The sequence below is a fragment of the Hemiscyllium ocellatum genome, chromosome 29 (genome assembly GCF_020745735.1).
Source record: "Hemiscyllium ocellatum isolate sHemOce1 chromosome 29, sHemOce1.pat.X.cur, whole genome shotgun sequence".
NCBI classification, from domain to species: domain Eukaryota; kingdom Metazoa; phylum Chordata; class Chondrichthyes; order Orectolobiformes; family Hemiscylliidae; genus Hemiscyllium; species Hemiscyllium ocellatum.
In genome coordinates, this window is record NC_083429.1 from 56,487,745 (window position 1) to 56,511,337 (window position 23,593).

At 42.7% G+C, this 23,593-nt stretch overlaps 1 protein-coding gene across 2 annotated transcripts in view; it reads left to right on the plus strand.

Moving 5' to 3' along the window:
* LOC132829722 (rho guanine nucleotide exchange factor 12-like) overlaps positions 1-23,593 on the plus strand; it is a 134,676-nt gene that overhangs the window by 71,652 nt on the left and 39,431 nt on the right. For both annotated transcript variants that reach the window (XM_060847093.1, XM_060847094.1), the window contains 10 exons: positions 2,713-2,760; positions 5,763-5,953; positions 6,603-6,749; positions 10,269-10,354; positions 13,757-13,882; positions 14,408-14,522; positions 15,144-15,250; positions 18,122-18,199; positions 19,260-19,335; positions 21,963-22,130. In XM_060847093.1, coding sequence (XP_060703076.1) covers positions 2,713-2,760; positions 5,763-5,953; positions 6,603-6,749; positions 10,269-10,354; positions 13,757-13,882; positions 14,408-14,522; positions 15,144-15,250; positions 18,122-18,199; positions 19,260-19,335; positions 21,963-22,130 — 1,142 coding nt within the window. The remainder of the gene's footprint in view (positions 1-2,712; positions 2,761-5,762; positions 5,954-6,602; positions 6,750-10,268; positions 10,355-13,756; positions 13,883-14,407; positions 14,523-15,143; positions 15,251-18,121; positions 18,200-19,259; positions 19,336-21,962; positions 22,131-23,593) is intronic.

Here is a 23,593-nt window from a genome sequence, read left to right on the forward strand (position 1 = left end):
TGCCACCAGTCAACCCAAGTCTAGATATTTGTCCATATTTTGCTGCATTTGAATATGGACTGCTTCAGTATCTGAGTTGTCGCAAATGGTGTTGAACATTGTGCAATCATTGGCGAACATCCCCACTTCTGACCTTATGACGGAGGGAAGGTTATTGCTGAAGCAACTGAAGATGGTTGGGCCTAGGACCCTATCCTGAGGAACTCCTGCAGAGATGTCCTGGAGCTGAGATAACTGACCTCCACCAACCCTAACCACCTTCCTATGTGCCAAGTATGACTCTAACAAGTGGAGAGGTTTTCCCCGATACCTGTTGATTCCAGATTTTCTAGGGCTCCTTGTTGCCTCACTCCGTTGAATGCAGCTTTGATGTCAAGGGCTGTCACTCTCCTCAGCTCTTTCGTCCATTTTTGAACCATGGCTGTAATGAGGTCAGAAGTTGAGTGGCCCTGGGGGAACCCAAGCTGGGTGTCACTGAACAGGTGCTACTTGATAGCACTGTTGATGACACCTTCTGTCATTTTACTGATGATTGAGAATAGACTGATAGGGCAGGAATTGTCTGGATTGGATTTGTCTGGCTTTTTATGTACAGAACATACCTGGGCAATTTTCCATGTTGTTGGGTAGATGCCAGGATCATAATTGTGTACAGGAACAGCTTGGCTAGGGGAGCAGCAAGTTCTGGAGCACAAGGCTTCAGTACAATTGCTGGCATATTGTCAGGGCCCGTAGCCTTTGCAGTATCCATTGTCTCCAACCGTTTCTTGGTATTGCGTGGAGTGAATCAAATTGGCTGAAGACTGGTATCTATAATGTTGGGGACCAATGGAGTATGTTGAGATGGATCATCCACCCGGCATTTCTGGCTGAAGATTGCTGCGGATGCTAGAGTCCTGTCTTTTGCAGTGATGTGCTGGGCTCTTCCATCATTGGGAATAGGGATATTTGTGGAACCTCCTCCTCCAGTGAGCTGCTTAATTGTCCACCACCATTCATGAGAGGTTAAATCTGCTGGAAAAGCACAATTGGTCAGGCAGCATTCGAGGAGCATGAGAGTCGACGTTTCGAGCATAAGCTCTTCACATTCCTGATGAAGAGTTTACGTTCAAAACGTTGACTCTCCTGCTCCTCGGATGCTGCTTTCCCAGCACCCCACTTTCTGACTCTGATCTCTGACATCTGCAGTCTTCATGTTTTCTTCCAGAGCTTATATCTGACTTGTTGATTATGGGATCACTTAGCTATCTATCACTTGCTGCTAATACTGTTTGGCATGCAAGTAGTCCTGTTTGGTAGCTTCACCAGGTTGATGACTCATTTTTAGGTATCCTGGTGCTGTTCCTGGCAGGCCCTCCTGCAGTCTGCATTGAACCAGGGTACATCCCCTGGCTTGATGGTAATGGTTGAGTAGAGGATATGCTGGGCCATGAGGTTACAGATTGTGCTGGAGTATAATTCTGCTGCTGCTGGTGGTCCACAGTGCCTCATGGATGCCCAGTCTTCAGTTGCTAGATCATTTCAAAGTCTGTCCCATTGAGCACGGTGTTAGTGCCACAGAACATGATGGAGGTCACTTTTCAATATGAAGGCGGAACTTCGTCTCCACAAGAACTGTTACTGATGCTGTGATGGACTGTGATGCATCTGTGGCCGGCTGATTGATACGGATAAAGCCAAGTATGGTTTTCTCTCTTGGTTTCCTTACCACCTGCTGCAAAGCCAGTCTAGCAGCTACGTCCTTTATACCCGACTAGCCCGATCAGTAGTGTTGCTGCTAAGCCACTCTTGGTGGTGGACTTTGAAAATCCCCACCCAGAGTACATTTGTGCTTTTGCTGCAGTAAATGCTGTTGACCGTAGGGGAATATCGATTCATCAGCTGAGAGACTATGGTACATGGTTATCAGCAGGTGCTTTCCTTACCCACATTTAACCCGAAGTCATTGTACTTCATGGGTTTCAGAGTTAATGTTGAGGACTCCCGGAACAACTCCCTCTTGACTATATCCTACTGTGCCACCACCTCTGCTGAGTCTGTCTTGCTGGTGGGACAGGACATATCCAGGGATGGTGATGGTGGTGTCTGGGACATTGTCTGTAAGATATGATTCTGTGAGTGTGACTGTCAGGTTGTTGCTTGACTAGTCTGTGAAACAGCTGTCCCAATTTTGACACTAGCCCCCAGGTGTTAGTGGGGAGGACTTTGCAGGATCGACAGAGCTGTTTCTGCTAGTGTCTTTTCCAATGTTCAGGTCAATGCCAGTTGATCTGCCCAGATTCATTACTTTGAGACCTTGTCACAATTATTACAACTGAATGGCTTGCTAGGCCATTTCAGTGGGCAATTGAGAGTCAACCACATTGCTGTGGGTTTGGAGTCACATGCGGGCCAGACCAGATGAGGTTGGTAGATCTCCTTCCCTGAAGAATGTTACTAACCAGATTGGTTTTTCTGACCATCAGCATTGGTTTCATGGTCATCAATAGATTCTGAATTCCAGATAGTATTTATTGAATTCAAATTCCACCACCTGCCGTGGCAGGATTCGACCCCAGGTCCCCAGAACATTAGCTTAGTTTCTGGATTAATAGTCTAGTGATAATACCACTGGGCCATCGCCGCCTCGCTGATTGGAAAGGAGAAGGAGCTCAATATGAGGGAGAAGCTGGAGTTGAGGTTTTCTAAATTGTTAATTTTCTTGTGTTTCAGGAGTCTGGAGACTGCCACGCCCCCATGTACCCCAAAACCAGGTCGCAGGTGAGCACCTAAGAGGCTAAGTTGGGATATGCTCAAATATTGAGAAATAAGTGGAATAGGCAGAGTTTGAATTTGAGTATGAATGAACCAGTGAGCCAGAAATGTGCAAACTGAGGCTGCTCGAGAGTAAGGTATAAAGTAAATTTTGAGAGCTCAAACATAATTTTGCAAAAGTCAGGAGGTATGGGTTAGTCGCTTTATCAAACTGGGGGACAGGTCTGTACCCTGTATAACACTGGGGTACAGTACCGGTAGGGACTGGTCTGTACCCTGTATAACACTGGGGTACAGTACCGGTAGGGACTGGTCTGTACCCTGTATAACACTGGGGTACAGTACCGGTAGGGACTGGTCTGTACCCTGTATAACACTGGGGTACAGTACCGGTAGGGACTGGTCTGTACCCTGTATAACACTGGGGTACAGTACCGGTAGGGACTGGTCTGTACCCTGTATAACACTGGGGTACAGTACCGGTAGGGACTGGTCTGTACCCTGTATAACACTGGGGTACAGTACCGGTAGGGACTGGTCTGTACCCTGTATAACACTGGGGTACAGTACCGGTAGGGACTGGTCTGTACCCTGTATAACACTGGGGTACAGTACCGGTAGGGACTGGTCTGTACCCTGTATAACACTGGGGTACAGTACTGGTGGGGACAGGTCTGTCTCTGCACAGTACTGGTAGGGACAGGTCTGTCCCTGTAAAGCACTGGGGTACAGTACTGGTGGGTGACAGGTCTGTCCCTGTATAACACTGGGGTACAGTACTGGTGGGTGACAGGTCTGTCCCTGTATAACACTAGGGTATAGTATTGATGAGTTACAGGCCTGACCCTGTATAACACTGGGGTACAGTACTGGTGGGGACAGGTCTGTCTCTGTATAATACTAGGGTATAGTATTGATGAGTTACAGGCCTGACCCTGTATAACACTGGGGTACAGTACTGGTGGGGACAGGTCTGTCTCTGCACAGTACTGGTAGGGACAGGCCTGACCCTGTATAACACTGGGGTACAGTACTAGTGGGGACAGATCTGTCACTATAACACTGGGGTACAGTACTGGTTTCACTGTATAATACTACAATGCAATTGACTTTTGCATTCAGCTTTAAAGGGAGAAAATTGGGTCGAAGCTCTAATAATGGCAACTGTGCTGATGTGGAAACTGAAATGAACTGGAATATTTAGGATAAAAGTGAAATATATCTAGACCAACTAGATGCAGAAAGGATACTCCCGATGGTTGGGAGTCCAGAACCAGAAATCCTAGTTTATGGGGAAGGAGAAAACATTTCAGGTTTGCAGTGAGGTGAAATATCTTCACTCCGAGTAGTCAGTCTCTACAACAGAAAGTGTTTGTGGCCCAAGTATTGTGTTTCCCTGAAGGAGGTAGATATAGCTCTTGTGACTAAGGGGATCAAGGGATATAGGGAAAGGTACAGTTGAGCTCGATGTTCAGCTGTGATTCTGTTGAATGATGGAACAGGCTTGTAAGTTTGAATGGCCTACTCCTCTTATCCTCTATGTTTCTATGATACAAGAAAACTCTCAGTAAGATCTGTAAATCAGGTGCAAGGGGGAGAGGAACCTTAGAGAAAGTACAATCGTCAGGGAGGGAGTACTGAGCAAGATTGGGGCGATGGGCTGGCAAGTGCCTTGTCCTGATAGCTTTTATCCTAAGGCCTTAACAGAGATGCCTGATGAGGGAGCAGATGTGGTGGTAATTTTATTTTTAAACTTCCCTCAATACAGGAAAGATTCCTTTACACCAGGAAGTAATATATGTAAAATCTCTATTTGAGGAAGAGAAGGAGGCACTAAACAGAAACTATAAACCAGTTAGTTTGACAAGTGTCTTAGGTAAAGGATTAGAATGAACTTCTTAGGCTGGGCATATTGAGAAAAGAAGCTTGTCAATTATGTTGTTGGCTTTGTTTATCAAAGGGAAATCATATTTAATGAGTTTGTCCTCCTCCAAAGGATTCTTACAATGTGCTGTGGATAAAGGGGAGCCTATAGATGTATTTGCCGCCAAAGTCAAAGATTACTGCACCAAGTTGAAGCTCCTATCTTGATTGTCTTGGGTAGAAAATTGGCTTGTTGGCTAGCAGAAATAGGTCGTATCTTGATTGGCAGACTGTGGCGAATGGGGTCTTGCAGGGGTCTGTGCTGGGAACTCAGCTTTGTACAATTATATCTCAGATGAAGGAGCAAAAGCACGGGAGCTAAATTTGCAGATGACACCAAGATAGGTGAGAAATTATGTTAGCAAATAATATAAATAGGTTGAGAGGACAAAAATCTGTCAAAGTATAATGTAGGAAAATGTGAAATTCTTCACTATGGCAGGAAGAGTTATGAATGTGGAGGACTGCAGAATTCTGAGGGATCATCTGCATGAGTCTTAAAAAGTTAATACTCGAGAGACTCCTGACAATTCTGACTATCTTACCATTAATAACTTCCTGCCGCTTGATCTCATGTGGTTTCAGGCCAGACTGGATGTCCTGGCATGTAGCCAAGGAGGTTAATGGAATGCTGACCTTTATTACAAGAGGAATTGCATGTAAAAGTATGGGTGTTGTATTTTAGTTATGTAATATAGTTGTGAGACCACATTTCAAGTACCGTGTGTAGTTTTGTTCTTCCATATTTAAGGAAGAATGTAAATGTATTGAAGATGGTTCAGAAGAATTTCATGAGATTGATCGCTGGAATGAATGGGTTGGCTTAGGAGGCAAAATTGGACAGATAGGGTTTGTTGTCACCGAAGTTTTTAAGAGTGATTGAAGTCTACAGCATAAGATTGAGTGGTCTTGACAAAACAGACATGGAAAAGATGTTTCCTCTTGTGGGTGAGTCCAGAATTAGAGGACATTGTTTAAAAATTAAGAGTTCTTTCACGAGTGTGATGAGGGATTTTTTTTTCTGAGAGCTGAGAGATTTTGGAAATGCCATATTGACTGTAATGTTTGTGATGGTTTTTTTTCAGAATGGATGGTCATGGTTATGGAGCTTGGACTGAGCCGACTTCTCAAAGCCAGTGCCTGGCTCAGACAGATGAAGATCAAATGCACCTATCAGATGTGGAGCAGGACCCAGCTAATTGGCAGCAACTGGTGAGCCAGGACATCCTGTCTGGCCTGAAACCACATGAGATCAAACGGCAGGAAGTTATTAATGGTAAGATTGTCAGGAGTCTCTCGAGTTTGAGAGGGTGGTGTGTGCATAGGGGAGTGTCTTGAGGCAATGGGGTTCAAGGGAAGGTGGGTGGATGGAGTGGGTACTTGGAGTAGGCTGAAGATCATCTCAAGAGCTTTCTGGGTTTGGGAAAGTGCAATGCCAGGAGTGTTTTGTGGCTGAGTGGAGCAGGAAACAGCAGGTTTATGGGGAGTGTTGCGTTAAATGGGGTAACTGTTTTGTGATTGTGAATCGTAGAGACAGTGTGGTTATAGGACTCAATAAGATCAGCCAAGTATGGAGAGATTGCAGAGGGTCAGATGAAGAGGCAAGGGAGTAAGTGCAGTGGACCTCAGTGTGCATCGTAAACAAAAATTGAAAGAACTGCAGATCATGGAAATCAGAAACAAAAACGGAAATTGCTGGACAAAAGAGGGGATCTGAAGAAGAGTCACTGGACCTGAAAGGTTAATTCTGCTTTCTGTCTAAGATGCTGCCAGACCAGCTGAGGTTTTCCAGCACTTTGTTTTTGTCACTTGTGCAGTGTTCTCTAATATGATATTAGGAAGCCATGTGAGAGTGTACTATGAGTTCTAATCTGCAACTTATCTCTAATCATCAATTTGTCTTTTTGCTTCTGATAATTTGATAGAACTTTTCAACACTGAGCGTGCTCACATCAGAATGCTGAAAGTTCTGGATGTAATCTTTTACCAGAAGATGATGCGAGATGGCAGTTTACCTGCAGCTGAAGTGAGGAGCATATTTTCCAACCTTGATGAAATTCTGCAGCTTCACAGTAAGTCAGGGTTGTGATGGGGCTCGTAGCTGCTTCAGGAACATATGAAATAGTAGCAGGAATGGGTCATATGGGCTTCTCAAGCACACTGTTTAACAGGATCATGGCTGCTTCTTGACTTCCATACTACTTTCCCACCTGGTCTTTTATAATTCCTGATTCTTTAGTGTCCAAAAAATCCATCTATTGATCTCAGCCTTGAATATAGTAACTGTTCATCCACATCCCTCTAGTTTAGAGGGTTCCAAAGGTTCACATCTTCTGAAAGAAGAAAATAGTCCTTATTACAGCCTAAAATAGCCAACCTGTTAAGTGATTGAAATTGAGAGGGATTGATTTTCTAGTTGACTGCCATGGGAACTGGTAACTAAAATTACTTCAGATTTCAATCATATCTCTGCAAGACTCTGCAAACGCAGCCTGTTTGCTTGCCTGTTGTAGAAGAAAAGGCACGGTGACACACAATCGAACAGATGTTGCCCTGTAGGTTTTGATCATTGACTTTGGACACCATGCACGCTCATGGCGTCAGGTCAAACAGCAAGGAAATCTGCTGATTACCACCCACTGAACCCCACAGCTGATGAACATATTAAATAACACTTGGAGGAAGCTGAGAGGTTCAAGGGCACAGAATGTATTCTGGGTGCGGATTTCAATGTCCACCATCAAGATTGGCTTGGCAGCACTACAACTGACTGAGCTGCTCGAGTCCTAAAGGACATTGCTGTTGGACTGGATCTGCTGAGGGCAGAACACGCTTGACCTTATTATCATTAGCTGCCTGTCACAGATACATCTATACATGATAGTATTGGTAAGGGTGACTACTGTGCAGTTCTTGAGATGAACTCCCATCTTCTTATTGAGAATAAGCTCCATCGTGTTCTCTGGCACTGTCACTGTGCTAAATTGGATGGACTTAAAACATCTAACAATTCAATAATGGCCATCTATGAGGCTCTGTGGGCTGCCAACAATAGCAGAGTCACATTCAAACACAATTTGCAATCTCATGGCCATAAGATAGAGGATTAGAGTTAGACCAACTGGCCCATTTGAGTCTGCTCCGCTGATTTGATTATAGCTGATTTGTTTCTCACACCTATTATCCTGCCTTCTCCCTGTCACTCTTGAGTCCCTTACGAATCAAGAATCTGTGTATCTATCTTTGCCAAATCTTCAAACATATTTAAGACATTCTCCTAATCTCTCCTACTACTGTAAACATCATATCCATGTCCACTCTGTCCAGGCCTCCCAGAATTCTGTAAGTTTTAATCAGAAGCGCCCCACTCTCACACACACGCACTCTTCCCCACCCCCCAATCAAATGCCATTGAGTTTTGAACCAGAATCCACAACTGCTGCTCATATGGCAAGCCCTCCACCTGGTATCATTCTTGTAAAACTCCTCTGAACCGCCTCTAATGCTGGCACCTCCTTTCTCCAAATGAGGTCCAAAACTGCTCACAGTATTCCAAATGCAGTCTGATCAGAGCCTTATACAGCCTCAGCAGTACATGTCTGCTCCTTTATTCTAGCCTTGTTGAAATGAATGCCAACATTGCATTTGCCTTTCTTACTGCCAACTGAACCTGAATGTTAAATTGAGAGTCCTGAACCAGGGCTCCCAAAACCCTTTGTGCTTCAGTTTTCTGAAGCCTTTCCCCATTTAGAAAATAGTCTAATCTAGAAAATATGCTTTTATTCTTCCTACCAAAGTGGATGACCTCACACTTTCCCACACTGTATTTCATTTGCCACTTCTTTGCCCACTCACCTAGCATGCCTAAATCCTTCTGCAGACTGCCAGTTTCCTCAACAGAGCCTGCCTCTCCATCTGCAAACTTAACAACAATGCCCTCAGTTCCTTCATCCAGATCTTTAATGTGTAATGTGAATAGTTGTGGTCCCAACACTGATGCCATTCTGAAAAATAGCCCTTTATCCCTACTCTCTGCCTTCTGCCAGTAAGTCAATCCTCTATCCATGCTCGTATCTATTCCTTAACGCCATGGGCCCTTGTGTTGTTTAGCAGCCTCCTATGCAGCACCTTATCAAAGAACCTATGGAAATCCAAATAGATCATGTCCACTGGCTCTTTTTTACTAACGTGCTCATTTCCTCCTCAAAGAATTTCGACAGAGATGTCAGGCGTAATTTCACCTTAATGAAGCCATGTTGACTCCACCCTTTTTTACAATGCATCTCGAAGTACTCCGCAATCTTGTTCTTAATAATGGACTCTAAGATCTTTAGATTACTTACAGTGTGGAAACAGGCCCTTCGGCCCAACAAGTCCACACCGACCCGCCGAAGCGCAACCCACCCATACCCCTACATTTACCTCTTACCTAATACTACGGGCAATTTAGCATGGCCAATTCACCTGACCCGCACATCTTTGGACTGTGGACTGTGGGAGGAAACCGGAGCACCCGGTTCTTACCAACAAAGGAGGTCAGGCTAACTGGTTCATAATTTCCTATTATCTGTCTCTTCCCCCTTCTTAACCAGGGTGTTATATTAGCCATTTTACAGTTCTCTGGGACCCTCCCCTACTCTAGTGATTCCCGAAAGATCATGCCAGTGTCTCTACAATCTCCTCAGCTATCTTCTTCAGAACTCTGGTCTGGTCCATCTGTTTCGGGTGATTTATCCACCTTCAGACATTTTAGCTTCCCCATCACTTTCTCCTTATTGATGGCCACTCCACTTATCACTGCCCTTTGACTTCCAAAATTCTGGTATGCTGTTGGTGTCTTCCACTGTAAAGACTGGTGCAAAGTACCTATTCAGTTCCTTTTGTTCCCCATTACTAGTTCTCCAGCCTCCTTTTCCAGCAGTCCAATGTCCGTTCTTGCCTTTCTCTTATCTTTTAAAATAAAATCCTCTTGTAGTCTTTTTTATGTTACTAGCTAGTTTATCCTCATATTTCATCTCTTTCTCTTCTCCACCCCCCCCCCCCAGCTTTTTGTTTTTTTAAGTTATCCTCTGCTGGTTTTTAAAGGCTTCCTCCTAATCTTCACTGCATTTCATGCTTTTTGTTTTGCTTTTATGCTGTCCCTGGCTTTCCTTGTCAGCTATGATTGCTTTTTCATCCCTTTAAAATGTTTCTTCTTCCTTGTGATGTATTTCTGCTGTGCCTCTTGAATTACCCCAGAAACTCTTGCCATTGCTGCACCAGCATCTTTCTTGTTAGGCTTCCTTTCCAATTAGGCAGCATCCGAGGAGTAGGAGAGTCAATGTTTCAAGCAAAGACTCCTCTTCAGAATGCTGCCTGACCTGCTGTGCTTTCCCAGCGCCACACTTTTTGACTCTGATCTCCAGCAACCACAATCCTCGCTTTCTCCACTTCTTCCTTTCCAATCAACTCTGGCCAGCTCTCCTCATCAGCAATCTATCTATTTTTTATTATTTCTGCAAATTTCCCAATCATTCCTCCTTGAAACAACTTGAAATTTGGGTAAAATTGGATCAAATGTTTGATCTTATGAGCTCTGTTTATTTTCCCAGTTTCGTTAAATGAGCAGATGAGGAAAGTCTGGAAAAGGAATGAAAACTTTGTGGTTGATCAGATTGGAGAAGACCTGCTGAGCTGGGTAAGTGTATCTGTGTTAACCATTGTGACCTTGAGAAGAGATTACATAGAACCTTATTTGGAGAAGTACAGACTGCAACTGAAATAACTCTTCTACAGTAACTGCAATACCTGGATTCGTTTGCTGTGCACTAACACATTCATATTAAAGCATGTTGAAGTCAGGGCTATACAACCTTTCAATGATGAGAAAATTGGACCACAAATACTTTGTCACTAGGCCCAACAGAGGATGAAAGAGATCAATTTGTTGGCAAGAGATAACCGTCTGGTGTTGGAGTCATTTTGAAAGGAAGATGCTTGAGGTTGTAGGAGGTCAATTAGCTTAGCCCGAGCACATCTCTGTAGGAGTTCCTCAGAGCAGTGTCCTAAGCCTAACCATCTCTAATTATTCTATCAGTGATTTTTTTTTCCCCCATCATTCTAGGAGAGAATTATCCACTGGTGATTCCTTCAGTAGCAGCTCATACCATTCTAGAGTCAGAGAGATGTACAGCATGGAAACAGACCCTTCGGTCTAATCCGTCCATGCTGACCAGATATCCCAACCCAATCTAGCCCCACCTGTCAGCACCCAGCCCATATCCCTCCAAACCCGTCCAAATGCCTTTTAAATGTTGCAATTGTACTAGCCTCCACCACTTCCTCTGGCAGCTCATTCCATGCCCGTACCACCCTCTGTGTGAAAATGTTGTCCCTTAGGTCTCTTTTATATCTTTCCGCTCTCACCCTAAACCTATGCCCTCTAGTTCTGGATTCCCTAACCCCAGGGAAAAGACTTTGTCTATTTATCCTATCCATGCCCCTCATAATTTTGTAAACCTCCATAAGGTCACCTCAGTCTCTGACGCTTCAGGGAAAACAGCCCCAGCCTGTTCAGCCTCTCCTTGTAGCTCAAATCCTTCAACCCTGGCAACATCCTTGTAAAGCTTTTCTGAACCCTTTCAAAGATTCACAACATCCTTCCAATAGGAAGGAGACCAGAATTGCACATAATGTTCCAACAGTGGCCTAACCAATGACCTGTACAGCTGCAACATGACCTCCCAACTCCTGTATCCAATACTCTGATCAATAAACGAAAACAAACCAAATGCCGCCTTCACTATCCTATCTACCTGTGACTCCACTTTCAAGGAGCTATGAACCTGCACTCCAAGGTCTCTTTGTTCAGCAACTCTCCCTAGGATCTTACCATTAAATGCATAAGTCCTGCTAAGATTTGTTTTTCCAAAATGCAGCACCTCGCATTTATCTGAATTAAACTCCATCTGCCACTTCTCAGCCCATTGGCCCATCTGATCAAGATCCCGTTAAAATCTGAGGTAATCTTTTTTGCTGTTCACCACACCTCCAATTTTGGTATCATCTGCAAACTTACTAACCATACCTCTTATGCTCGGATCCAAATCATTTATGTAAATGACAAAACGTAGAGGACCCAGCACCGATCTTTGTTGCACTCCACTGGTCACAGGCCACAGGCCTCCAGTCTGAAAAACAATCCTCCACCACTACTCTGTCTTCTACCTTTGAGCCAGTTCTGTATCCAAATGGCTAGTTCTCCCTGTATTCTGTGAGAGCTAACCTTGCTAACCAGTCTCCTACGAGAAACCTTGTCAAACGCCTTACTGAAGTCCATATAGATCACATCTACCGCTCTGCCCTCCTCAATCCTCTTTGTTACTTCAAAAAACTCAATCAAGTTTGTGAGACATGGTTTCTCAAGCACAAAGCCATGTTGACTATCCCTAATCAGTCCTTGCCTTTCCAAATACATGTACGTCCTGTCCCTCAGGATTCCCACCACTAACGTCAGGCTCACTGGTCTATAGTTCCCTGAATTGAATTGAATTCACTTTATTGTCACGTGTACCGAGGCACAGTGAAAAGTTTTGTCTTGTGAGCAATACAGGCAGATCAGAGTTAAGTAGCGTAGATAAGTAAATAATAGGTAAACAGCGGCAAATGTAAAAACTCAGATACAGGTGAATGTTAAGAGTTTGAGAGTCCATTCATATCCTGACAACAGTAGGGTAGAAACTGTTACGAAACTGGCTGGTGTATGTGTTCAGGCTTCTGTACCGTCTCCCCAGTGGTAGATGTTGTAGAAAAACATTGCCAGGGTGGGATGGATTTTTGTATCGCAATCAGAATAATATCCAGGTTTCGGCTCAGGTGGAAAGGAACACTTGACCGTGAGATAGGCAGTCCGCAACTGTCTGTGTGACTTCCATGAACACCAATCAATAAGTTCCAATTGTTGACATCTAAAGAGTCACTATTGACCATAGTTTTAACAGGACCAATACTTGATTAATGTGTTAATAGGGATTAGGTCAGAGGTTGGAGACAGACAAATGCCTCACTAATGACCATCCCAGAGCTTCCCACCAGCTGAAGACCCAGGGTCAGAAGGTGAGGGAACACTGGACAAATGCAAAAGCATTGTTAAAACAGTTCAGGACAAAGATGATTGGTGCTTTTTCTATTGGCTCTGTATCCTCCCACTCCAGCACTGACTCAGTTTGGTTGCAGTGTATACCATATGCAGGGTACACTTTTTGCATGAATGCGACCCGTGATCTCCATCATCAAAAACATGAACAGCAATAATCCTGATTTTCTTCTGCATTTTATGGCAATCTGAATTAGATATCTGTTGCCCGTTCATAATTATTCATAGGTCAAAGGCTTTGAGTTCTCTTCCTAACAGTAATTTGAGCTCACCAAGAGACCTGCAATGACACAAGAACGAAGTATCTCTCCCCTTGGATAACTAGAGATCAATGATTTTGAACTATAACCCTAATACTAGTGTTGTCATCGTTGTTCAAATCTCAAAACACTAAACAATCTCTTGTCTAAGATTGTGAATTCTGCCTTGTATGGGATTGACATTTTTGTCAATGTAACTTGCAGGGTTACATTGTACTTTGCTCAAAAACTGCACGAATTCATGTAAAACTCTGTTACCTCACTTTTTAGATTAGAATCAATCTAAACATCATGGCATAGACAGAGAACACAGGGGGCTAACACCTTCAACATATTGTCTAGCTATCACCATTGTTAACAGCTAACCTGAGAATGCAACTTTTTAAAAAGGGTTTTGTGATTTACACATGAAAGAAGTGAAACTATCATGGTATTCTAACAGATGAAAGGCTTAACAGACAATCGATTTTTCAATGTATAATTTCAGTTACATCACACTGTAAATTTTTGCTATCAATTCTGTGTGTTAGGATTGAGCCCTCCACTACCACCTGATGAAGGAGCAACACTCCGAAATCTAGTGTGCTTCCAATTAAACCTGTTGGACTATAAGCTGGTATTGTGTGATTTTTAACTTTGTACACCCCAGTCCAACACCGGCATCTCCAAATCTTGATTTTTCTAGTTCAGCTGTTCAGAAGAGGAGAAGTTTAAACGAGCTGCTGCCACTTTCTGCAGTAATCAGCCATTTGCCCTGGAACTCATCAAATCAAAACAGAAGAAAGATGCACGATTCCAGGCGATCATTCAGGTGAGAGCCTCCAAATCCTAACTGCAAGGCGTGAAAGGGTTTGAAATGTTAGGTTTTATTAAGGCATCAGGACAAGTCCCAAAACACACTCAAGGGCAAGCGCAGCATAGGTTAGATGCAGAATAAAGCTGACTCTACATTCTCAATATCAAACACTCCCAGGTTAGGTACCATGTGAACTTAGGTACAGAGTGAAGACCCATCTATACTGTTCCCATCAAACACTCCTTCCTTTCCTGACCATAAACAAACTGTATTGATCAAGTGAGGTAGAAAAATATTGTTGACGTAGAATATGGGGCAAAGGATCTGCAATGATTTCAGAGAGTCCCTTTCCGTCAGAAATGTAATATTGTAATTCTGAGTATCAATGCAGAGGATATGCAGTTAAATGGAGAAATTAGTGGGAGTGGGTCACAGGAAAGAAGTTGCAAGATTCGTAAAGGACAGTGACTGATTTTTTAAAAATTGGTAATGCAACTTAGGAAGAGCAAGGATTCACCTTAATAATGTGATCTGTTGCAGGAGGCACAGAGTAATCCACAGTGCCGAAGACTGCAGTTAAAGGACATCATCCCAACTGAAATGCAGAGACTGACAAAATACCCGTTGCTTCTGGAGAATATTGCTAAAAACACAGGTACAGATCTTCTGGAGTCAGACGAGGGAGAACCTCTGAATGATTTAGATTGAAGTGCCAGGTTCTAGATCTGGAAAAGTCATGGAAATGTCAGAATGATAGGATTATACAGTGGGACTGCAGCACGTGATCAAAGGAGGAAGAAGAAAGAGTAATTCAAGGAAATTAAACTGAATCATGCAGTGATGAGTGATAATCTGTCTTTCATTGTGTTCACTTTGTTTAGTTGGATATAGGACAATATGTTGATATGAAGAAAGGTAGCAGCAGGCTTGTGCAGCTAAGCACAGGCACAGGAATCCATCCAAATTCTGTCTTGTGTAAGGTTTGTTGTGTGAGTGTGGTGCCAATGCAATTTCAGACAATTCTCATGCAATTAGTGTGTCGCTGTTAATTCTTTAAAAATCAGAACAGCCTCTGCATTCTCGTTCTTTAAGATTTGAGGACATTTCATATGCTAATTTGCATTGCATACATTTCTCCTAATACTGAACTGTTGAGCTTAAATCTGCTGCTCTATGCAATCTAGTTTGTAAGGTGGTTTAATTTAAACCTTGTGATGAATTTTCTGGAGAAGGATGAAAGTCTTTTCCCTAATGGGACAGATCTCTTTATCCTTAGATCCAGAGCAACATGAAGAGAAAAAGAAGGTGAAGAAAGCTGCAGAATGTTGTAGGCAGATTCTGAATTTTGTGAATCAGGCTGTGAAAGAAGCTGAGAATAAACAGGTCAGTATTTCAACAGAGAAAGCTCTTGGTGGGGGTGTTCCTTACTCTGCTGCACAGAGGCAATGAGTATGCAGTTTGATTTCCACAGGAGCCTGACTGGTGGGACTTGCCTTAAACTAAAAGTGTTCAATAAATCTGGAATTAAAAGCTAATCTTAGTAACAATGACTATATGACCAATACTGTTTGTTGTAAAAACCCATCTGTTTCATTAATGTCCTTTTAGGGAAGGGAATCTGGCTTACATCTGATTCCCTTTCCATGGCAATGTGATTGAACTTTAACTACACTCTGAAATGGCACAGTAAGCCATTCAATTCGAGGGTAATTAGAGCTGGGCAACTAATGTTGGGCTTCCAGTGGCATTCGCTTCACATCTTAAGACCGTCAGACAGTGGAGGAGAAGTAGACTTCTCATTCAGTGAGATCATGGCTGATCTGATAATGCTCAAGTCCACTTCTCTGCCTTTTCTGCATTACTCTTGATTAATTTATGATTAGAAATCTGTCTATCTCAGCCTTGCATATACTTACTACAATTGTTTTACCCTCTGTGGTAAAGAATTCTACGGAGGACATTGAGTGGTCTGGCAGCCTTTAAAGTAGACAAATCTTCTCGGGCCAAGGAAGTATCATAGAGCTATACAACACAGAAGTAGGTCCTTCAGCCCACAATGTCCATACTGACCAACATACACCCAAATTACAGTAATCCCATTTACTGGCACTTGGTCTATAGCTGACTATGCCCTAGGACTTTATGTGCTCACCCAGATGTGTCTTAAATAATGAGAGAGGATCTGCCTCCTCTACACTCAGGCAGCACGTTCCATATATCTGCCAGTCTCTGGGTGAAAAAAAAATTCTCTCTCATGCATCCTCTAAATCATTTGCATTCCAGGCTGTTGAGTGAGGCCAGGGATGAAATAACAGGGGCACTGGCAATAATTTTCAAGTCCTCTCTGGCCGCAGGAAAAGTGCTAAAAAACTGGATAACAGTCAATGTGGTACCATTATTCAAGAAGGGAAGATAAATCTGGAAACTACAGGCCAATCACTGTAACCTCGATAGTACAGAAACTATTGGAACAATTGAGAGATAGAAGTAATCTGCACTTGGAGAAGTAGGGATCAATCGTAAAGGTGGTAAAAACAAGGATTGCAGATGCTGGAAACTAAAGTCAGCATGAATATGTTAAAGAGAGGAAGTGAGGTCTGCAAACACTGGAGATCCGAGTTGAAGAGTGTAGTGCTGGACAAGCACAGCCGATCAGACAGCATCCGAGGAGCAGAAGAAACGACGTTTTGAGCATAAGCTCTTCATTGGTTTCCTGATGAAGAGCTTATGCTCGAAATGTTGACCCTCCTGCTTCTCAGATGCTGCCTGACCAGCTGTTCCAGCACCACACTCTTCGACTATGTTAAGGGGAGGTCATGTTTGATCAATTTGATTGAACTTTTCAGAGAGGTAACCAGATGTGTAGATGAGGGCACTGCATTCAACATAGTTGACTTGGTCTTCAACAAAGCTTTTGGTGAGGATCCATATGGGAGACTGATAGCCAAGGTATGAGCCCATGGGATACCAGGAAATTTGGCAAATTGGATCCAGAATCGATTGAGTTGCAAGGTAGCAGAGAGTGATGGTCAAGGATTGTTTGTGCAACTGAAAACTTGTGTCCATCAGGATTCTGCAGGGGTCAGTATTGGGGTCTTGCTGTTTTGTTGTCATGTATAAATGAATTAGATTTGAATGTAAGAAGATTGATCAAGTTTTCAGATGATGAAAATCGTTGAGATATTGAGGAAGGTAGCTTTATACAGGAGTGTATAGATGATGTGGTCAGATGGGCTGATCAGTGGTAAATGGAATTCAATCCAGATAAATGTGAGGTGATGCACTAGGGCAGGACAAACAAGGCAATGAAATACATGATCAATGGTAGAACTCTGGGAAGCACCAAAGAAACAGTGGGACCTTAGCATGTGTGTACACCGTTTCCTTAAGGTAGCAGATCAGGTGGGTAAAGTGGTTAAGAAACCATTTTGGATATTTGCCTTTATTTACCGAGGCATGTAGTTTGAACAGAGGGGCAAGGCCACAGTTAAGAGTATTGTGTCCAGTTCTGGAATATACATATAGGAGAGATGTGACCACACCGAAGAGAACGTGGAGGAGATTTGCCAGGGTTTTGTCTGGTCTGGAGAATTTTAGTTGAGAGAGCTTGGACAGATTAGGGTTGTTTTCGCTGGCAGTTTTTAGTTGACTGGGACTTTCCCAGAATCTAAGGATTCTTGGAAGATTGCTACCTGTGCTTCCACTCAAAGCAATAACCTTTTAGAGAACAAATTCAGTAGCTGAGTACCCAGCTCACTTGATTTGCCATCAAGCTATCACACATGACTTTGAAACTAGATCCAAGCTTCTAATAATAATTTGCTTGCTCTTGATCTCAAAATAATTTCATACCAAACCAAAGATAAACTGTCACGCCAGTGGCAGTTTCCAGAGGTCTCTGATATAGTCATTAATGTTTAGTTTGTTTCTAGTTGAATTATTTGTTTTCCCTGTCTCCACTGTTACCCATTCTTGGCTGTCTAAATTATAATAAATACTCAGCGGTCCTTGTCTGGTTGCTCAGTTCTGAGCCAGTAACACATTGGTGCTAAGGACAGAAGGAATTGACTAAAGGAGCCTGAGATTTGTGAGGCACTGTAGTCTTTGCCAAAGAGTTATTAGCTGACTATTACTCAAACTTGAAATTATGTTGTTTTAGGGCTGGGAAGGAGGGTTGGAGAGCTGTTATTTTGTGATTGTTAGATTCGATCAGCATTGTCTTGCAGAAGTTAATGGATTATTTGCTTCCATCAGCGGTTGGAAGATTACCAGCGTCGCCTGGACTTGTCCAGTCTAAAGCAGTCAGACTATCCACTGATTGAGGAATTTCGGGTGAGTAACTGACCAAAAAGAAAGCGCAAACCTTCCTCAATAATTGAAGGTAAAGAGGTGAATCTGACCTCCAAAAAGACCCCACCACCAGGGATATATTTCCCTCCCCACCCCTTTCCGCCTTCCGCAAAGACCGTTCCCTCCATGACTACCTGGTCAGGTCCACGCCCCCCCCTACAACCCACCCTCCCATCCTGGCACCTTCCCTTGCCACCGCAGGAACTGTAAAACCTGCGCTCACACCTCCTCCCTCACCTCTATCCAAGGCCCTAAAGGAGCCTTCCACATCCATCAAAGTTTTACCTGCACATCCACTAATATCATTGTATCTGTTGCTCCTGATGCGGTCTCCTCTACATTGGGGAGACTGGGCGCCTCCTAGCAGAGCGCTTTAGGGAACATCTCCGGGACACCGGCACCAATCAACCACATCGCCCCGTGGCCCAACATTTCAACTCCCCCTCCCACTCTGCCGAGGACATGGAGGTCCTGGGTCTCCTTCACCGCCGCTCCCTCACCACCAGACGCCTGGAGGAAGAACGCCTCATCTGCCTCGGAACGCTTCAACCTCAGGGCATCAATGTGGACTTCAACAGTTTCCTCATTTCCCCTTCCCCCACCTCACCGTAGTTCCAAACTTCCAGCTCAGCACTGTCCCCATGACTTGTCCGACCTGCCTAGCTCCTTTTCCACCTATCTACTCCACCCTCTCCTCCCTGACCTATCCCCTTGATCCCCTCCCCCACTCACCTATTGTACTCTATGCTACTTTCTCCCCACCCCCACCCTCCTCGAGTTTATCTCTCCACGCTTCAGACTCACTGCCTTTATTCCTGATGAAGGGCTTTTGCCCGAAACGTCGATCTCGCTGCTCCTTGGATGCTGCCTGAACTGCTGTGCTCTTCCAACACCACTAATCCAGAATCTGGTTTCCAGCATCTGCAGTCATTGTTTTTACCAAATCTGAGAGAGCCAGGAACCTGTTTCAAAATGATTGATAACTCAAATTAAGACCCTCTTTTGCTTTTAGTGTAATTTGTAATTACTTTTTTTGTTTAAGAATCTGGATCTTACAAAGCGGAACATGATTCATGAAGGGCCTCTAACCTGGCGAGTAAATAAAGACAAAACAATCGGTGAGTAACAGCATTACAACATGAAGATGGAATCAGAATTATTTCAGCATATAAGGAGGCCATTGAGAACATTGTATCTGTACCAGCTCTTCACATAAGCATCCTGACTTGGTGCTATTCTGCTACAATTTCCTCTGTGCATTATTTCATTTCAGTAACCAGTCAGTGTCCTCTTGAATGCTTCATGTGAAGCTGCCTCCACACACTTCCAGGCAGTGTTTGTCGCGTGAAAATATTTTTTTCTTCCTCATTTGCTTTTTTTGTAAAGCACTTGTTAAATCTGTTGCCGCTTGCTCTTGATCCCCTTACAGGCCAGAACAGTTTCTCCTTGCCTACTCTCTCCAACCCCCACAGAAAACAATCCCAACTTCTCCATTCTTTTTTCAGTGCTGATCCTCATATCCCTACACATTCTTCCTTTTTACATAATAATCAAATTGCCTTTTGAATGCCTTGATCAAACCTGTCTTCACCACACTGTCAGGCAGAGCATTCGGATCCTAGCCACTTGTTATGTGAAGAAGCCTTTCCTTGTGTTGCCATCACTTTCAGCAATTACCATAAATCTCTGCTCATTTCTTTTGCAATCATTCCACCAATGAAACAGTTTTTTGTCGTTTACTTTGTCCACACTTCTCGTAATACAATCTTGAAAAAATGCTAACAGACTTGTCAAACATCATCTTTTCGTTCAAAATTGCTGACATTATCTGATCATTTATTTTTATTTTTGAAGAGCATTGTTGAGACTTTGTTAGTAAGTGTTTTCAGCACAGTTCTGATGTCTGATATCAAGCCAACTGAACAGTTTCCTATTATTTCTCTCTCCTTTCTTGAATAATGTTGTGTTTGCTATATCCAACCCCTTAGGACTGTCCTAGAATCTAGGGAATTGTTAAAAATCAGAACTTGTGTGTCCACTGTTACTGCAACTAACTCTTTTGAAACGCAGGATTTGAGTCATTGTGGCCTGGAGATTTTAGTTCCTTAAGTTTGTCCAGTTTTTTCTGTCGAGATATTAATTGCTTAAATTTATTTCTGCTCTATAATTTGTCTTCTCTTTTTAAAAAAAAGGGCACAAAATACTTGTGTCACATATCTGTCATTTTCTCATTGCCCCTCATTAATTTAATTGATCTTTTTATACTCTTGTAAAAGTTCTTACAATTTTTTTTTATTCCTGACCGAGTCACTCTCCTTTCACTTTTTCCTTTTACATACAGTTTTTGGTGACCCTTTTCTGGTTTCTAGAACTGCTGAATCTTAAGACTTGTTACTATTCTTTGAAGATTGTAAAGCTCTTGTTTTGATCAAATACTGTTTTTTGGTAGCCTAGTGAACCACAGAGTGACTTTTCTCACCACATTTTTGTATATAAATTAAGCATTTTAATTGCAAATTTAAATAATTTATTTGCATATTTCTCCTGTTTACTATTTCATACTTTTGAATATACTTACTAATTGTTCCTTCATATCAATAACTTTGGAATTGCTCAAATTTCAGATATTTGGTTTGGGCACCAGCCTGTTGCGCTCAAACCCGAAATGATATTCAGGTATATTACGACCACCTAATCCACAGAGAATCTTTGATTATGATATCACTAAGCAATCTATTACCCTCATCACTCTACCTTAAATCTGAAGAGTTTTGCCCCTAGTTGGTTTCAGAACAGATTTCTCCAAGAAACTGTCGCAAACACGTTTAGCAAGCTCAATTTTGAGTTTATCCACGGCGATTCTCCTGCTACTTGGATGCTGCCTGACCTGCTGCGCTTTTCCAGCAACACATTTTCAGCTTTATCCAGCTTTGCCAATTTGATTTATCCAGTCTATGTACTGTGATTAAATTCCCTATGATTTCTACATTACCTTTGCTTTAAACTCTATTCCTTGTTTAATGCTGTTTCCAACAGTATAACTACTATTAAGGAGGCTCTAAATTTTCTCCCATTAGTGCACCCATAACAATTCTATTTCTTGATAATTTGAATTAAGGTACCTGGCTGAGTTGTATTATCCTGCCTCTGCCTGTCAGTTATGTCTAAGATAGTAATTAAACAAAGGTGTGCAACTGCCTCCTGGCAAAGGTTCAAGTTTCTGTGTCTTGAGTGTTTTAGGATAAGAGTTCCCCTGAAATTCACTCAGAAACATTAACTGAGCCTTGGTGTGAACTGCTGATCAATCACAAGGCTTATTGTATAAAGCTGCATTGAGCACAAGAGAATCGCAGCATCCCAGGATTGTTACGGTTCGGAAGAAGGCTATTATGCCTGTTTTGGTTCTATTCTATAGTGCAAAGGGGAGTCGTAAATAGTAGGGGCTACAGTGACTGGGTTTCAGTGCCTTTACTCCAATCCTGAAGTGTCAGAACAAAGCTCCTGATCTAAGTCTCTGTTGAAGCACCAATCCATAGAAATTGGTTTATTGTGCAAACACCTGGATGTTCACAGTGCATGTTTTTTTTATCCTGAAATTGTATTTGAAACGAGGTTTGACAGATTGAGTTTAGATATATATTTTGCTGCACCGTCCTGAAAGTTTATCATTCTCGCAATGTAAGACGGTGCTGATCTTGAGCATTACACACCTATCATTGATGTTCAATCCTTCCATTATCTCTAGATCTCTACACTCTGCTGTTGGAGGATATCCTGGTCCTGTCCCAGAAGCAGGATGAACGACTGGTGTTGAAATGTCACAGTAAGAACCTTGCTGCCAATGCAGACACAAAACACATCTTCAGCCCCATCATCAAGCTGTCTGCTGTGCTCGTGCGGGAAGTCGCAACAGGTTAGGCCATTCACCTGCCCAGGTCAACACTCTGATACTTTTGGATAGAAAGAAATTAACGCTGGAGGTTAGAGAGATGCAATGATAGTCAGAAGCTCACTAATTAGGAATGCACTTGATTATTCTAATGAATTCATTAACATTTGCCTGGTGGCGCACCTTATTTGACTTGTGTATTTTGTTGATGTGTGTAATATCAATACTTTTCCAGATTAACAACCTTCCAAGGCTAAGTTACGTAACGGAGGTTTGTGTTCTCTCAGGTCTAGAAGATTGATGTGGTTGAAGTGTTTAATATAATTAAAGGATTTAATTAGATAGATAGATAGAAAGAAATAATTTTGTCTGGTCTGGCTAAATTCTGCCCCAGACAGTTCAAGAGTGAAGTCAGGAAGTATTCTCTTCATAAAGGGAAGTGAAAAATAGAACACGGTCCCTGAAGAATGTTGCCAAAGTTTAAGATCACCTGGAAGTTTCAGAAGTGATTGACGAAACTTGTGTTGCTTGAGTGAGGATTATGGGACAAAGGGCAGTTAATGGAGGAAAATTGCAGATCAGCTTTCATTCATGTTGTGCTTCACTGGTATAGCACGCTGAAGATCAAGCACTGCTAATCCTGGAGTCCCCACAAAAGTAACCAAGATTTGAAAAGGTATACAGAACTCGGCAATTTATGTCTTTCAGACGGGTTTGATAGAAAGCGCAGACCCCGTTTCTGTACTTGAGTTGCAATTTATTGCAAATAAATATATAAACAGCTATGAACCTTTGTTGAATTAACAGCTAGTTAAGTTTAACTAATACACGCATGTGTGGACATGCACGTACATGAGCAAGAAAATACTCATATGATTGTGAAGGGCAGAGAGCAAGACAGGGAAGGCAGTTCAACGTTCCCTGTTCACAGGGTTCAAGGAGATGGTCTTTTAGTTTGTCAGGGTGTGCTGTACCTTGGATTCTCCTTCAAATATTTTCATTTGCTTGGAGAAGGTGCAGGGTGGCTGCTTCATGCTTATAAAGTCTCTGGCTTTCTGGTTGAGAGTCCTAGCCTGTTAAGGGAAAAATAAACTGCTTTCTTCAAGGTTAAGGTGGTTCTTATTGCAGAGAAAAGAGTTTGCTCCTGTCTTGTGGAGGTCAATTTGCTTAACCCAAGCATTTATATCCCAAAGTTGTTCAGTTATCTAGGAGCTAACCACACATTGTTGGCAGACAGGAGGTTTTTGTCATCTGTAACTGGTCACTAGTCCATAGACCAATAGCTACTTTGTTTGTACCTAGCCCCCTGGCTCCAGCTTAGCTGTAAGTGGGCTTTCATGACTGAATGAACAGTTGGGTAAACAACACCTACAATGAGTATCAGTTTACTTGCTTTTAGAAAATGCAGCAATTCTACAACAATCTTTAGTTTTTAAATAGTTTTCCTGTTTCAGTCCACAATCGAGACTGTAGTAGAAATTAAATTA